The 17240-nt window shown below is 47.6% G+C and overlaps 1 protein-coding gene across 1 annotated transcript in view; it reads right to left on the reverse strand.

Annotated features, from left to right (window-relative positions):
• Positions 1 to 17240, reverse strand: part of Abtb2 (ankyrin repeat and BTB domain containing 2) — a 162762-nt gene that overhangs the window by 26296 nt on the left and 119226 nt on the right. Inside the window, exon 3 of the mRNA XM_074044256.1 lies at positions 13352 to 13565. Coding sequence (XP_073900357.1) covers positions 13352 to 13565 — 214 coding nt within the window. The remainder of the gene's footprint in view (positions 1 to 13351; positions 13566 to 17240) is intronic.

The raw sequence follows: 17240 nt of genomic DNA on the forward strand, positions 1-17240 counted from the left end.
ATGTAGAATAAAACCAACATTGTCCCACTGAAGTTAGACTCTACTCCCAGCACAAAGGAAGTAATTCTAGTTCAGCTCACATCTTGAACTAATTATTTTTCTAGAATGCCTGGTAAACCAGGATGGTTTGGCTCAGCTTGGAGTCAGAGCTGGGCCCATTTCTCTCCTTGGACCCTCAGGCCTATCTCCTGGTTGAACCAAGCTACCTTAGAACATGCAGCTGACCTGAGGCATCTCTGCTTGGGGTCAGGTGACTTCAGTTTGAGATGTGACTTTGGGTTTCTGTGGGAAAAATATGCTCTTCTTATTACAGCCCATCTGGTACAGATTAGAAGCACTAGGTAAAACACGTTCAGATAGGCTGATATGCTATGCATATGATTGCTGGTGAGTTTTTTCCCCCATGATTCTGGGGATTAAACCCAGGTTCTCACACATGCTAAGCACGTGAGAAGTATAAGCAGTGAGCTATACTTCAGTGCTCTAGGATACATTTTTGGGGAGCTACTGGGGATGGAACCTAGGGCCTTTGGCCAGGCTAAGCACCCTACTACTTGAGCCACACCCCCTTTTGATTTTTGCATTTTGTTTCTGAGATACGGTCTTGCTAACTTTGCTCCAGTGAGCCTTGAACTCAGGATCCTCCTGTCTCTGCTTCCTGTGTAGCTGGGATGACAGGTGTGTACTACCATACCATCTTTGTTACTCAGGCTGACCTGGAACTTCTGGGCTCAAGTGATCCTCCTACCTCTGCCTCCTGAGTATTTACAGGTGTGCATCTCCCAAACCAGGCTATATACACAAATGGATACTGAGTTAGAACATAGCCTGTCATGATTAGCTGTGAGCATCTCCCCATCTTTTCCCAGTGGTTGTCTCAGTGGGCATCTCAGTGGGAGTTTGACAGTCAGCAGTGGGATGTGAGGTCAACTGCATGACAGCTGGGACATCTAGGAAGAATGGACAATCACTAATGTTTACACAGCACTTACTAAGCTCCTGGCTCTTATCCCTTACAACTAGTAATTTCATTCTCGTACCTCCTTTATGAAGCAGGTACTATTATTGTGCCCTCTTTATGCCAAACAGTTGAGGAAATTTGTTCCTCATCATGCACCTCCCAGTGGCAGAGCTAGGAAGGGAACCCAGGCAGATTCCCCCAGACCAAGTTCTTGAAGAGTACACTCCACTGGTGGCTTGGCCCTGTTCATCTAGGAGAATGAGTGGCAGGCGCAGTAACCTTATGTCATAAGACACAACTTATGATTCAACTTACAATCTTTTGATTTTAGGACAGGGCAAAAGCACACCATACAACCATTCTGTTTTCCTTCCTGTACACTATTCAATAACTAATATATTTAATACTTCATTATAAAATAGCCATTGGAGCCAAGCATGGTGACTGTAATCCCAGCCCATGAGAGGCTGAAGCAGGAGGATCACAAATTTGAGGCCAGACTAGACTATATGGAGATATCCCCAAATTAAAAAGTTAAATGCGTTTTTGACTTAATGTGTTCAACTTATGATGTGTTTATCAGGATGTAACCCATCGTACACTGAGGAGCATCTGTGGTATGTCAACTGAACTGGACCACTTTTGAGTGGGAAAAGGAGTGCTATTACCAACACTGGGATAATCAGGCATAAAGTAGATCTGTGTTGTCACAGTGTTGGGGCACCTAGCAAGACAACTTTTGTCTGCAGAAGTCCCTCTGCCTGGCCCACGATGCCTGTTCCAAGTAGTGGAAGGTCTTCTGTGCCCAGAACTCTTCAGGTCTGCACTCTCTATCAGCAGAGGGGAGAGTATCATCACTTCCCATCCATCTGCACTACCACCACACGGCACTCACTCAATTTGTGATTCCTTAAGTGTTTGTGTGGGAATTTGTCTTCTTTCTCCTCTGGACTATAGTTTCTCTGATGGCAGCGGCTGTTTTCCCACTGGCATCTCCCCATCTCTTTGCACAAGAGCCTGCATTAGGCGCTCATCTACTGAACTCATAAATAAGGGGGAGGCACAGTCTTCTGGCCATGTTCTCAGGGGTCTGCTCTTCCTCTTAGACTGTTCCAAAAGCACCAGAGATTTCTCATGAAGGGAGCTGCTTTGTCTTTTGTTCCTGGAGGCTTGGGTGTTTGCACATGGCTCTCTTCAGATGAAAAGAAAATACTTCCCAGATAAAATATATCACATTGGACCTTCCCAACCAGGAAGAGCTTCCTGAGGGAGTGGGGGGACCCTGGCAGAGCAGGGCTAAGGAGGTTTCTGGGAAGGAATCTGGCTTGTCGGGACGGAGCCGTGCTGGGGAAGGGAAGAGGCAGATGTGGTTGTGCTGATGTGGCCTTGAACATTTGTGGGAGGGGGCACTGTCACCTGTCCTTGGTCCCTGGGCCTGACTGCAGACAGCATCTTATGTGACTAGAAGGTCTAGATGGTGGTGGAGATAGCAGGTGGGCTACCCCACAGCTCCTGGTTTCACCACCCCCCCATAGTCTGAAACAAAACGGTGACCTACTCAGAGTGTCACATGAAAACTTTCATGCAGGGGCATGTTGCTCTTGAAACAGACAAAGACATAAGTGTGTAAGGGGGAAATTCCTGACGGCAAACTAGTGGCTTGGTTGATGGGGATAGGGCCTTGGGAGTGAGGGTGTGTGCTCCAATCCAGCTGGAAAAAGAAAGAGAAAAGGCAGGCTCCTAGGATGTGCCCAATGCAGCTTTCTGCACCCACATCCCAACTGCAGCCTCAGAGAAAACTCTGGTATGGGCTTCTGGGTAGCACATCGCATTGCTAGGATTTGCTGAGGCCTGCTGTGTGCCAAGCAAGCATGAAGCCACTTGCATCTATTACCTCTGACCCCTACAGCCATCTGCAAGGTGGTATATTAGAAGTCTGCATTTTTTGAATGTCAAACAAAGCTTTGAGGGGTTTGAACACATGATAGCTAGCCAAGGGTGATCAGCCTGGCCCTTAAAAACAAAGCAAAATAAGCATGCTAGTCTTTCATGATCCCAAAGTGTTACAGAGGAAACACCATGACCCTACCAGCTAGCAGAGGAGCAAAGGAGGCCTGATGGAGTTAAGTGTCACTCCTCTGCCCAAACTCCAGCTTTCTACCTCCAACTTCATCAGGTCCCAACTTGGCCTAGAACTGGAGGCAGGACCCCAAAGCTTGAGGGGGAGCAACCCAGGTTCAAGAGGTTGTAATAGCCTCCTTCCAAACCTGCAACAGTAAATGGGAGGGAAGGGAAAGTCATAGACAGCTATGAGAGGTGACTAGTCTTGAGCAAAGAGAGAAATCTGAAGAGCTGCCTGGTAGGCAAGTAAGAGCAGGCCAGAAACCAGCCCAGCCTGGCTCTCCAAAGGCTAGAGCTCCCAAACTGCCCCATCCTCAGGGTCTGAACCACTCCCTTGAGAGCTGGGATTTCCCCGCACTGAGGCACTCTCAAAACCCTAGTCACATTGCAGACAAAGAGAATTGTTGCTGTCGTGTAACAAAAACACTCCAAAGGAACGAAGCCTGGGGCCCAGCAGTTCCCAGTCGTCTTTTCTGTTGACCAGTGGGTCCAACAATGGGACAGGAAGTCCTGCAACAGGCAGCTCCCTCGGGCACTTGTCAGAGGCCGGGCCAGGATCCTGGCCCCCTTCCGTGCCCTGTTTGCTGGCATTGCCACTTCCTTTGTCTGTCCCAAGTCCTTGGCTTGCTTCTTCTTGCATGCTGGCAGATGCCCATACTCAGGCAGGCCACCCAGAGCCAGCAAACTCAAATCTGATGAGAAAGATGCCCCAAGTAGTGAGAGTGGCTGCCCAAGTCACAGTGGGTGGAGGAGGTGCTGATGGAGACCTGGCTCCTGAGTCTCATCTTGCTCTCCTGGGGGGGGGGGAAGGGATTTACCACTGTGGACACTGAAGTCACTGAACAATCATTAGTTGGACTTCCTGGCCTAAGCTCAACTCTGCCTCTTCTCAACTGTGATCTTGGTATGCCTGGAACCTTCTCAGGGCCTCAGTTTGCTTATCTGTAAATGGGAGTGAAAAGAGCTATCATGAAGGTCTATTAGGGAGCTGTGTAAATTGCTTCACAGGCTTTATCTTAGTGCCTAGAGCTCCTGCAAAATGAATCAGATCATATCACTCTCAGGCAGGCAATGGCAGTTGGTCATACACAGGCAATGCAGCCGAAGCAGCAAGCCAGGGGCCAAGGACCCCAGAAATCATCGACTGTAGAGAGTGACTGATACCTGCTTTGTCTTGGATACAATGCTGTATGAAGTACAGGTTGTAGAGTTCTTTGAAATCCTTAGATAGTAAATTATAACTCTAAAATTTGTAAATGTTCAAAGCAATCCTTTTGGGACATCTGGTCTACCTTATCCTCACTGTCATTCACCATATTCCTGGGCTGAGTTATAATGGACTTAATGGCAGGGGCTGAGAAGGGAGAAAAACAGGCATTTTGGGTGAATATGACTTTTAAGCTCATCAATGTTTTCGGATTATTTGTACATTAAACTTGACTTGCTCATTTAAGTCCTTTCCCAGGTTTATGGCAATAGTAATTATACTGACATTAGCAGCTACCATGTATGGGGAGCTTATTCTATGACAAGTCCTCTTCACACATTTGGATCTCCACAAAATCCTTTAGAAGTAGGTCAAGTAATTTTCCATTTCAAGCTGAGGAAACAAGAACTTGGGAAATTAACTAACTTGCTTGAAGTCTCACAGACAGTCAATGGCAAAGCAGAGACCTCATATGATATAACCTGACCCCAGACAGCCCAACCATTATGTTCCACTGCCTATTTCATCACCAAACAGAAGACTTAACTGCCTGCTATGTGCCAGGGGCTGGTCTATGTGCTGAGGACACCTCAAGAACAAGTCAGACCCGCAGAGTTTACATCCTAGAGGGCTGGGAAGAGGACAGATAAGTAAACAAGTACTTAAGTGAGGTAGGGTCAGACAGAAACAATAGGGTAAGGTGATGAGGAATGACTGTGTGTGTGGGGTGGAGGGCAGGGGATGGCTGCCTGCATGCACTGCAGACTTGTCTCCTGGGAGGTTACTGGAAATGCCAATATGGGAAATACAGGGAAGCAAGTACTTAATTCACCCTCCAGCTATTATTTCATTTACTTCCATTTTGGGTAAACAGATGGAAATTTAATGCACAAAAAGGGGGGGGGGCAGGGAGAAAAAGAGCTTAACATTGCAAATCTTCTTGAAACAGTATTTAGAGGAATTACAAGTCAGTCGTATGAAGCCACCACGCCATCATCTCTATTATTTGATAAGAAAACACTTTCACAAGCTGAGCAAAAGATTAACAAGCCCGCTTTTTTAGATGAACACACAGCCTATCAGTGGGCGCCTCTGGTTTATGTAAAGTGCTTGCTGAGAGGAGCACTCCTCCTTCTACATCTGGATGGAACAAAGAGGTGCCTCGGTTGTGTTGGGGGCATCTCCTCAGAACTTTGGAGTCACCTGAGGAAACAGACCTGGATCTCCACTTTACAGGATGAAATTGTGGCTCAGAGAGGAAACATGACTTGTTTGGCTCACACAGCCAGAGGAGGAGGGGCTGGGCACCTCTGCACTGGGCAACCACTGACCCAGCCTGACCTTAAAGCATTTGCTAAACAATAAGCAGTGATAACTTGGAAAAACCTACCCAAGTTTTGTGCCTTTAAAGTGTGAACCCATTCCTGTCATGAACTAGGTGCCTTGAAATACCTGCAGTCCTTCAGTGACTTTCATTACCCATATCACCCCACCTGTCTGAATTTTGGTGGTTGTCATTTAAGGTCCAGGAAAAGTCTCAGGTCTGCTCTGACACCTTTCCCTAACAAGTCCAGCCTTCTCAGAGGCCCTTTCAAATGTGGTGGAGATGAGTATGATGGAGACATGCTGCGTGCCTAACACTCTTCTAAGTGCTTTTCCTACATCAACAATTAATTCCACAGCACACCTATGAGGCTGTCACTGCTGTTCCTATACCAAGAAGCCACTGAGGCACAGAGCTCATGTGACAGGCATGAAGCCACCCAGCTCACAAATAGCAGGGCTCCGAGCCTGAGGACTGACCTAACACACTGTCACGTGGCTGAGTTTCCTCTTACACGGTCTGGTGGCTTTTGCTCATTTTTTATTTCTTGCTTTTGCCTCCCCATTAGGCTAGAAACTCAATTACATAAGCTGCTCTTTAAAATTCTTTTACTTCTCCATTGGTCAACAGGACAGGGAGAAATATGAGTGAATGAGTAAAGCACTTAAGATGGTATCTGTCTCTTAATACGTGCTCGAACTGGCCACTGTGGTGGTGTGGGGAGTGGATGTAGTATCATCAGCAGTATTACTATTCTTACTAATGATAGTGCTTTATTAGTAATAAGAACAGCACGATGAGGAATTGTAGCAGTACCACTACTGACCCAGATATCACTTGAGAACTACCTCTTACAAAGTGTCACACTGATCTATTTATGCATGCTATGAGATTTGATAGACTCGGTGCCGCACACCAGTGAAGACAGACAGACTTTCCAATATGAGTCCTGATTTGAACGAAAAACAAATTTTAAAATGAGGCATAAGGCAAAATGTGACCACTGACTGGGTACTTAATGTTTATAAGAAATGTTTCTTTTATTAATTTTAGGTTTAACAACATGCTCTTTTTCAGAAAAAAAAATACTGAAATATTTACAAAGGAAATGTTTCTGGTGGGACTAAGGATATGTTGAATTGTTCACTTTCTTTGATTTTATTTTATTATTTTGAACTGTTCACTTTCTGAATATTTGATAATAATAAGCAGCTATTCATTTTGAGTGTGACAATGGTATTATGGTTTTACTTTTAACCTCTATCTTTAAAAAATACACACTGTAATATATACAGATAAAATATGCTGGCATTCCTTTCAAAATAACCTGAGGAACTGGTTGATCAAGATTATCTATGAGTTAATAATTATTAACAGTGAATGATAGTTGATATACAGGGGTCTATTATACTATTTTCTCTACTATGCATTTGAAATTTCCATAATAAAAAGTTTTTTAAAAATGTAATAAAAATGTCACACTATATCAATGAAAACACCCTATTCTGAATGTCAAAGATGTCATCTAAATATGTTTGTAATCTGTGTAATAGTGAGGAAGATGACAGTCACTGTTTAAATAAACACTTTTTAATGTGGCAGGCACACAGCTAAGTTCTTACTGCACTGCCTCATTTAATCAGGGTAGCCATCTGCTATCTTTGCCATTGTACCCATGAGGAAACTGAGGCCCAGAAGGACAAACCTGTGTCATCCTGGGGAAGGCAGCGGCAATGACTTACCTAGGATCACCCCAGAGGCTCAGAAGCCTGTACTCTCAGCAATCTCAGAAGCCCCTATGTAGGGTTCAGGTGGAGTAAGTGGAACCCGACAAGGTTCACACCTATGGTGGCTCCAGCTCTTCCAAATTCTGTTCACATACTTGCTAGAACCTTCTCAGCCAGCATGACATGGAACAAGGCAGCTGAGAACTGGGACAGACACCCATTTATCTTCTGCCAAAACCTCACCTAGACCATGGCCTTATCCCTGAGCAGGTCCCAGTAGCCAAAGCAAAAAGAGTTTTGTGGGAAATGGGGACTAAGGTTGGTGTCAAATTAGCCTGGTATCATTCCAAAAGCTGACTAGTGTTTCAGGACCATATGCCACACTGCTGCAGGCTGAGCATCAGGGGTGGAGCTTGGTAGAAGCACCTCTTCTTATAGCATCCAGGGAAGCAGTGTGAGAGGGGCTTCTGGACCCTCTGTTGCCTCCTTCCCAGAAGGGCTCAGGCCTCAAGAACAGGGCAGAGGAACAAATAAGAAGCAGCCAACCAGCTGGGCGCCTGTGGCTCATGCCTATAAGCCTAACTACTTAGGAGGCTGAAATCAGGAGGATTGCAGTTTGAGGCCAGCTTGGGCAAATGGTTCAATAAGACTCTCACCTCCAAAATAGGTTGAAGGTATGGTTCAAGTGGTAGAGCAAGCTTGAAGCCCTGAGCTCAAACACCAGTCCCACAGAAAAACAACAACAACAATAAAAAATCAGCCATCCATGAACTGCTGGATCACAGCAGGCAGGATCTTCTGGGTCACATGCTCAAGCCTCTTCTTACTTTGGTCTCCAAGGCCTGACTTTGTAGCTTCATTTTACACCACGTTGCCCTGTTCACCTACACCTGCTCCTTGCAGCCTCCTGTCTCTCCTGGGTACCTGTTCCCTCTTGCTACATGTTCCTACACTTGCTGCTCCTTTGCCTAATGCAACTATAATAGCTAATACCTAGGTAGTATTTACTGTGTCCCAGGGACAGTTCTAAAAGTACACTAACTCATGTAATTTAATCTCTTGCCAGTTGTCCACAAACTTGGCCCCGATGAGATTAAGTGACTGGCTGAAGGTTCTAAAATGTGGCACGGAGGGGATGTCCCTTCCTCAGATAGCACTACTTTAGCTGGCTGAGTCAACACCCGATGTTGCTAGGCCCCATGCCAGGTTTAATGTCCTGGATACCGGCAAGCCCCAAGCCTCCTGAGCAGGCCATGAGAAAGGGGCACTGTGCAACAGGGGGAGAGAGGCTAGGGCTGGCGCCAGGTGTTAGCCCACCATCTTTGCCACTCTTTACGCTTGGTAACTTCTTGCAGGCCCCAGGCTCTGATGCAGAGGCTTGGCTCAGTTCCTGTTTTACCCTCTTGCACCTCTTGCCCTGGGTCTCCCTCTATACTTTTTTTTTTTTTGCAGTACTTGAACTCAGGGCCTTCACCTTGAGTCACTCCACCAGCCCTTTTTTTGTAATGGGTATTTTTGAAATAGGGTCTCGTGAGCTGTTTGCCCTGGCTGGCTTCAAGTAGTGATCTTCCTAATCTCTGCCTCCTGAGTAGCTAGGATTACAGGCGTAAGCCACCAGCACCTGGCTCTCCCTCCATTCTTGTTCCTTGATGACATCTTCTTCCGGTACTTTGCTGGAGGGTCTCCTGCTTTTCCTGTGTGTCTACACAGCCCTCTGCCTCATTTCTCAGGAGGATAATAACTGAGGAGGTATCCTCTGCCCAGGCTGCTCCTGCAGCTGGCCCACCCTTCAGGCAAGGACCATCTTCCTCCATACCTTGGGGGAAGAAGGCACCTGACCTGCTGGATCCCTGACAGGAGGTTCTTTCACTTTTGAAGCTTGATTTCAGATGATGACACACCCTGCAGAGCAGCAGCTGTAACTAATCCTGGGTTTCAGGCTCTGCCTTGCTCCTGGCTGGTGCTATGCTGCAGAGCTGCCAGTGAGCAAAGCATCCTGGGAGGGCGCAAGAGGGCCCAGCTGTGAAGCTTTCCCAGGGTGAAGTCCTAGGAGAGGAGAGGTAGGTGGGACTGGAAGGGGCTGGAGGAGGTGGCCCTCAATGCTGGGACCCACTCATGGTCTCAGAGCTTTAGGGAAAGGTCTCAGCAGCCAGAAGGGAGAGCTGTAGCCTGGTGCTGTGAAAGACAAGGACCTTAGTGGTCAGAAACCTGGTTTGAATCTTTGTCCAGCCACTCAACCAGCTGGTGCCCACAGCTTTGCCTCCTCCTCCTTTTCCATGTTTGGAAAATGGTGGTAATGATTGCACCTCCTTCCTGGTGTGTCATGGGCAGAAAAGAAATAGGTAGAAATGCCCTTTAAGACTTGGGTGTGGTGATGCAAGCCTGTAATCCATGTACTCAGGAGGCTGAGGCAGAAGGACTGTGAGTTCGAGTACAGCCTGGACTATAGAGAAGGACCACCCCATCTCAAAAAAAAGCAAAAATAAACAAAAATTAAAAAGAAAGAAAAGAAATGGTCTTTAAAAGGAAGAGCGTATGACATCTCACTTTGCTCTCCCAGGTAGAGTGGTTGAGCCCCATTTCACAGGTGAGCAGCATGAGGCATGCAGGGGCTGCATGGACTGGAGCCCCGGCCTCTGCCAGAGCCTGTGTTCTGCTGCTGTCACTGCCAGGCTCACAGAGGGGAGCAGGCAGAGGGGTGGTTGAGCCTTCACATTCCTTGCAACATTGCCCTGCTTGCCACCCTAAGTGCCTGCTGTTTCTGCACTGTCTCCAGCCAAAGCAGGCAGCACTGGGGGTGGGGAGGAAGGGTCCACCACAGGCCCCACAAACACTGCAGACGCAGCATGCAGAGTAGCAGGGATACCACAATGTGCTTCACACAAAAGGGATGACATCAGGACACCTTTTATTCACAGGCATGTGCTCCCACACAGCCCCTCACAGGAAGGAACAGGTATACGTTCCTTCAAAGTAGAAATAAGCACACACTTTTGAGTGGCACTGTTAGTGGTGTCAGGTTGCCAAACCCAGGCCACCAAACCAGGCTCTTTAATGTGCAGTTATTCAGTGGAAGAGGTCCCTTAATCACAAACAGACCCAGGCAGCCATCAGTCCCCCCAGAAGCCTTCGGGCCAGACGCCCTTTATCATACCTGGAATCACAGGCTCTACTCAGTTTGGGTGAGCACCCCATGACCTGAGGTGGGACACAGGAAGAAGCTTCAAGGGAATGAAGCAGCTGGGGATGGGGACTGGGCCCAACCCCACAAAGGCAAGCTTTGTCACCATGGAACCCTAGCAAACTCCAGTCCCATTCTACCTTTTTTAAAAATATGTATTTTTTTATTTTGGGGAATTGAACCTAAGGCCTCTCACATGCTAGGCAAGTACTCTATCATTTGAGCTATGCCCCTAGCCCTTTTGTCTGTATTTTGTTTTTAAGACAGGGTCTTGCTAACTTTGCCAGGGCTGGCCTTGAAATTGTGATCCTCCTGTCTCTGCCTTCCACATAGCTGGGATTACAGGTGTGGGTTACCATGCCTTGCTCTCCAGCTCCCTTTTGCACTGGAGGGAAGGTTTTCCCCAGAGTTCTGGAGAGGATATTGGGGTGGCAGAACCTTGAGGGTCTGTGAGGCCCAGCCCCACTCTCCATGGCCTCCAGGGCTTGCCCCATCAGAGTGAGTCTACAGTACAGCAGAATCTGCTTCAGTATGCAGGAACAAGGCCACCAGACAGTGGTTGGGCTGCCTCCTCAGCCGGGTATTTTTAGGGTATCCTTTTTCTCAGTACTAAAAATTGAAAATTTTGGATTTTTATCCTCTAATGGTGGTTCCAATTTCCTATGAATCTAATATTCATTTGAAATGACTCATGGAAAAATACCTTCACTACCAGTAGACTTGTGCTGCAGATAGTGTGGTTTCCAGACAATTAAGTATCTAAACACATACACATGTGTGTTGCCACTGCAGATAAGGGACTCTGCCATAGAGAAACCTGATGTTGCGTGTCATAGTATAGGACTGGGATACACCAGGGGCAAATGCCAGAGACTGCCACTTACAAAGCCAGCCCAGTGCCACATCACAGCTGAGGGCTGAGCAGCCCAGCCCAGGGAAGCAGGCTGGGAGAGGGCTTTTTGTCCTCTTCCCCAGGTCACCTTTGCCTGGGTGCCTGGTTCTGGGCCTCCTCCCTCGGGATTCTTACCAGACAGCAAGTCTCCTCTGCTCTGCTCCTTCCTCTGAGATGTCTGCCTTGCCCTGTCTCCTTCTCAGCCAACTCCTGCAACTGCAACACTTTCTCCACAAAGCAGAAACAGCTGGGCGCAGGGCCCGTGCTCCACCCCACCTCACTGCAGGCTGCTTTCTGAACACCCAGCTTCCATCTGCAGCCTTCTTGTCTGGATTGGGCCCATGTGGCCCTCAGCCTTGCATTCACCTTCCAATCTCCAGAGGAATAAAATGATGGTGACAAATAATGATGCTAGTAACAGTAACAGTGATGGTAGCATCCATTACCACCATTACTACTGTATGCATGCCACTAATGCCTTATGTTTTGCCAAGTGACAGGTCACATGGTGCAGTGGTTATGAGGAACACAGCCTGTGTGGTCTTGGACAGTTACTGAGTCTCTCTGTGCCTCCACTTACTCATCTGTAAAGTAGGTCTATGAAGAGCACCTCTTTCCTGGTAGTGTATGAATGAAATGACCTGCAAAGTGCTCAGCCCAAACAGAGCCTGGTGCAAGTAAATGCTCAGTAACTCTGGCTGTCTCCCTGTAATGCTCCCACCTGCTTTGTTACTGCTCTCATATTTATAGCTGAGGAAATGAGGGTGGCATGTGTTGTCATTTGTACCCAGGCCACCTGGCTCCAGAGCCACTGCACTGCCAGTTCCCAGTACTACCATACGCTTACAGGATGGTCACTGCTTCCCACAGTGCAGGGCTCTTCAGCACCTGTGTGCTCTGTGACCTTGGAGGCCCAGGAGAAGTGGGCCACACTGTGGAGCAGGCTGATTGTACCCAAAGAAAATGGGCAGCTGAGGTGAGGGCTCAGACCATCTTCTTCCATATGGGCGAAGCCGTTTCAGCTATTTCCCCATCCTGGGCCATGCTGGATGGCGGGGTTTCCTAAGCTAAGTGGGGTCTTTCCTTCTTCCTGGACCAAAAGCACATGACCTTTGAGAGCACAGTCAGACCATGCCTGAGTGGCCATTGGGTGGCCTTCAGGTGAGGCTCATGTCAGCACATGTGGTGTTTTGGGCAGAAGATTTCAAAAGGACAGTACTCTCAATGGTGGGCCTGAGTAGACTCTTAGGCATCCTGTCCTCAGGTTAACATGGCCTCGTGTGTGTCTCTTACTCAAGCCCTTCACAGAGTCACCCCTGGGCAGTGCACAACCTGTGCCTTTGTTCTTAGCAGCCCTGTCCCCAGCTGGGATGGGGCTGAGTTTCTGTAGAGAGAGCACTGATTGGGGGCCTGTGAGCTTGGAATCAGGAGCCATTCAAACCCCTGACTTGGTGCAGATTATGACTTGCCAGGGCTCCAATGTTCTCACCTATACAATGAGCAGATGGGGCCAAACCTTTCAAGATCCCCATCAGTCGCCATCATCACCAAAAAGGTACCAGCTGCCACTGATAGTGGCCAGTTATTACCTAGCCAGTGTCTTTGGTGTTTTTCTCAGAGTACTAGCTTATGACCACTTTTCCAGGTAGGGCAGAATAAATACCACATCTTTTAATAAGACAACTGAGTTTTAGGCAGCCCGGCTGAGGCTAATGCCCACTTCCGAGCCTCCATGTTCCCATGCTGCACCTTCTCTGGGGGAAAGTCACACTCCACTCTGGCCAGGCCTTCATCCACCTGAGCTCCCTGGCGACCTCCTCACAGGCCCGGCAGCCAGTTCCTGGGCTCTTTTTGCCCAGTCCATCAGTCGTCAGTCAGTTGGTCAGTGCACATTTCTGAACACACCCTAGGAGGTGTTCAGTGAAGGAAGATCCCTACCGTTCGTTGTTCAGGGTCATTCTTGGGGGATCCAGGTTGGGGTTCTCCATAGACTCCATCTGTGGGCAGCGTAGGAAGTAGTAGAGCGTGTGGAGGGCATCAGGGGACCAGGTGATGGGCTGTGGCGGCTGGCGGGCCTGGCGGGCAGGGCTGGTGCCTGGACACAGGGGGTGGCGACCCTGCATGTGGTGCATGGCTCGGGAGACCAGGTCACCTGGAGGGGGAGGGGAAAAAAAGCTGAAGACAAAGTCTGAGTTCACAGCCCATATTCTCCCAGGGCTGCTTGTGGCTAAGGAGAACCAGCTCCCTTCTTTCCTCAAGTAATTATTGTTTACCCTGGAGTCAACAGGCGGAGGTGGAAGCTGTCACCTAAATGCACAATAGTAATTTGGTTTCCCTTTCATTTCCAGTCTTGCCTTCGCAGCTGAGTTAAACACTTGGCAGGCTGGTCTTCTATGCTAATGTGGTTTCTTTTTCAACATCTCCACTCTCCCTACCACCCCAGGGGCCTTTCCCCAGCTCTTTGACCATGGAACCAGCCAGTGCCAGGCTCTGTGATGATTTCTTTGTGCTGTGTTGTGCAAAGCCCCAGGACTTCAGAAGACTATCACCACAGTGACAATGACTACTTCCATTCATTGAGCACTCACTATGTGCCAAGGATGCAATTTCTTTGAGATACAATTTAATTTGATCCTTACAGTATTAGAGGGTTGAGAATTACTCCCTTTTTCAGATGAAATTGAGGCTTATTTGACAAACGCTTCCTGACCCTGTGCATTCTTCTGGTCACAAGGAAACTGCACATAGGTGGCATTACTGTGCCATAGTCATGTGTTTAGGGAACAGCAGAGTCACGATTTGAGTCCAGCCTTGTTTGATTCCAAAGTTTATGAAATTCACTGTGATCTGTACTGCATCCTGCCCTATTGGAATCTGTGGGGGTCCTAGGTCCCCATATCCTGTGTTGTATTTCTGTCCAAGTCTTTTCAACATCCCACCAGTAGAAGCAGGAAATGTCCCTCATTGTGTGAGTCCACAATGCTGAGAAAGGATGGGCCAAAACAGCCTCAGACACCTGCAGGCACCTCTGTTCTGGAACAAGCGGTGCCTCTGCCTTCGCCTTAAGCCTGAGAACTTGGAGAGGACTCCCTTGTGAATCAGCCTTCCCCTCTATGACAGTCCTTCCACAGGAAGCCTCTGGGACCCAATGACCCTATGGTGGCAGAAATGAATAGGTTGTAATTTGGCCAGAGAAGTGTCTTTAAATGTCTAGCAGAGCTGGATTCATTCATTTATCTAATTAACCTTCATATAGAAGTTTCTGGTACTGTGCTCCGTTGTGTCCTGTGTCTACAGAGCCCTGCACAGGTCACCTGCACACAAGGCACTCAGCAAGCATTTGCAGGATGGATGAAGCAGTAGCCTTGTGCATGCATTTCATTTTCAAATAAAACTTTGGATAAGGCTGGCTTCAGTTTATTAGCTGCCGAATTCTCCCAGGACAGCTACAGTGACAGTGTCTGGCTCCCAAGCAGAGACCAGTGGCACTCCTATAATTGGAGCTGCTCAGTAGAAAAGAGTCCTCCTTGTTCCTCCTCCCACCCTGACTCTGCTCATCCCTGTGGTTATAGTTAGCTGTCTGGGGGGAACTGGTCAACCCTAGGGCCAAGATGGCAGAGACAGAGAGTTCTTGACCTGTGCTCCTGTCCACAGACCCTGATTTCATTGGTCTGGGGCAGGACTCTGGCATCTATAGTTTGTAAAAGTTCCTTTGTGATTCTAATGCCAGTCAGGTTGGAAAATCACCAGGAAATCTGATCCGAGCATAGATTTGAGTCAGACATGTGGCTTTAGACCAGGGCTCTGTTACTTCCAGCCCATTTGCACCTCAGTTTTCTCACTTCTAAAATGGAATTTTGATGACCTAGACGAACAAATGTGAAGTACACTTACATTATGTTTGGCATAGTGTAACTACTTGGTAAGGTGGAACATAATGCTAGTTGTATTAATGCCCTGTATTATTGCTCCTCTATCTTACAGTCACCTCCTGAGGAGCTCTTCCTTCCAGGATCACTGCCTATGGTCACACACTGTCCCACGTTTCCCAGGACAGGAGGAGTCTGGGCTCTGAAATGCCACATCCCAGCCCTGCCTTCAAGGCACCTGGGCGGCAGAAACTAGCATTGAAAGCAGCAGCGGCCTCGCCTCCCAAAGCCGTCCCTCAGCTAAGCTGGGGGCAGGAAGCTGAAACCTGGCTCCTGTTTTTCCAGGTCTAAGTGTCATAACAGTTGGCAGGACCATAGGACCATGAGGAGGCGAAATCAAAAGAGTCTGTGATAGCATCAAAGAACCAGCTTGTTGAAATATTCCAAAGGCTCCACAAGGCAGAAGCCATTATCATGAATTATTTTATTGTTGTTTTATTGTTCTTGGTAGAGAACCCTTTGGCAGCACCTTTCCAGCCAGAATGCAGGCAAGAGAATCAAGAGAGAAAAAGAAGCAGATCCTAAAGTTTCCTTAAGGGGAAGCCATGACCAGAGAGAGGTTCCTGAAGGCTCAGGAAAACCACAAAGGCAACTGGCGCTGGAGGTCTCAGCTTCTTCCTGAGCCCTGCTATGGGCAGTTTCTCTCCAAGACCAAAAAGACAGATGCCTGTAGACAACTGGATCAGACTTGTCTAAAAGCTTATGCTACTCTGCAACCCACGAATGGCCAAAGAAAGCAGCTTGCTTTGGCTATTTCCCTTTTCTGGTACTTTCTATTTTCTAGGCTTTGTGACAGACCATAAAATATAGACAAAAATCTCATTTAACCTTGGTGACCACCTTGGAAGGGAAGTATTTCCATTTTACACATGAGGAAACAAGCTCACAGAAGTCCAGCAATCTGTCCAAACTGCAAACTAGCAAGTGAACTAGCCAGGACTTGGCCTTGTGCAGGCTCCGGGCCATTGTACCGATGCCCTGGAAAGTGTGGTCTGTGAACCAGGACAGGTCTACACTCGGTTACTGGTTTACAAGTTAACTTCAGAAATGGAGAGTGAATTTTCAAAAAGACATCTATAGCAGTTGGACAGAATGATTTTATGTCTATCTAAGTATAGTTTTTTCAACTTGGACTAGTGTTTTGCATGTCTTATTTTTCTAGACATTCATTTTTATTATGTTTTACAAAGTTTTAGTCTATAACACAGTGGTGGAAAATATAATCCTTGGCCCTTCAGCACAGCTAGCTGGTGAAGCCCTGTTCTGGCTGGGCTCTTGGTTCAGCACAGGTGGGCACTTAGTGCTTCTGGGACTTCCTTATACTCGAGAATCAATTGATCCAAGCTCAATGAAACCTTGGTCTGAAGCCCAGAAACACCCACCAGGCATGGAAAAACAAGCCCTTGCCCCTTGTTAACCATGAAAGACTTGATTAGAGGTGCCATGGGTTTCACTCTGGTCTTTCCAACCCTCATTATGAGCCATCAAATAAAAACAGCAGGCGAGAGTCTGGAATTTAGCACTGTCTTCAACATAAGGCCTTTTAACATCTGGCTACCTTTGAAAAGAAGTGTTCTGCTTTGTTTATTTCTTATTCCTGCCCTTAAAAATTTTCATGGGAACAGAGGGATAGAAAAAAACACAAGACCCCAAGCTGGACCTAACACAAGAATGAAGCTTCTTAAACTTACCAGGCAGGCTGGTCTTGGCGGGGTGCAGAGAGTTAACACATGTAAAACCCAGGGTAAACTTTTAGGTCCAAGGTGCTCAGTGCCAAGTATCACTAGCCTCATTAACTTCCTTCATCTCAGAGAAAAATTACAATATCTGCCTCCACCTCTGTTTCCTCCCTCCTCCACAGTGGGATAGCAAAACCTCTGGTTTCAGAGGGAGGGACT

Source organism: Castor canadensis, chromosome 1 (assembly GCF_047511655.1).
Source record: "Castor canadensis chromosome 1, mCasCan1.hap1v2, whole genome shotgun sequence".
NCBI classification, from domain to species: Eukaryota; Metazoa; Chordata; class Mammalia; order Rodentia; family Castoridae; genus Castor; species Castor canadensis.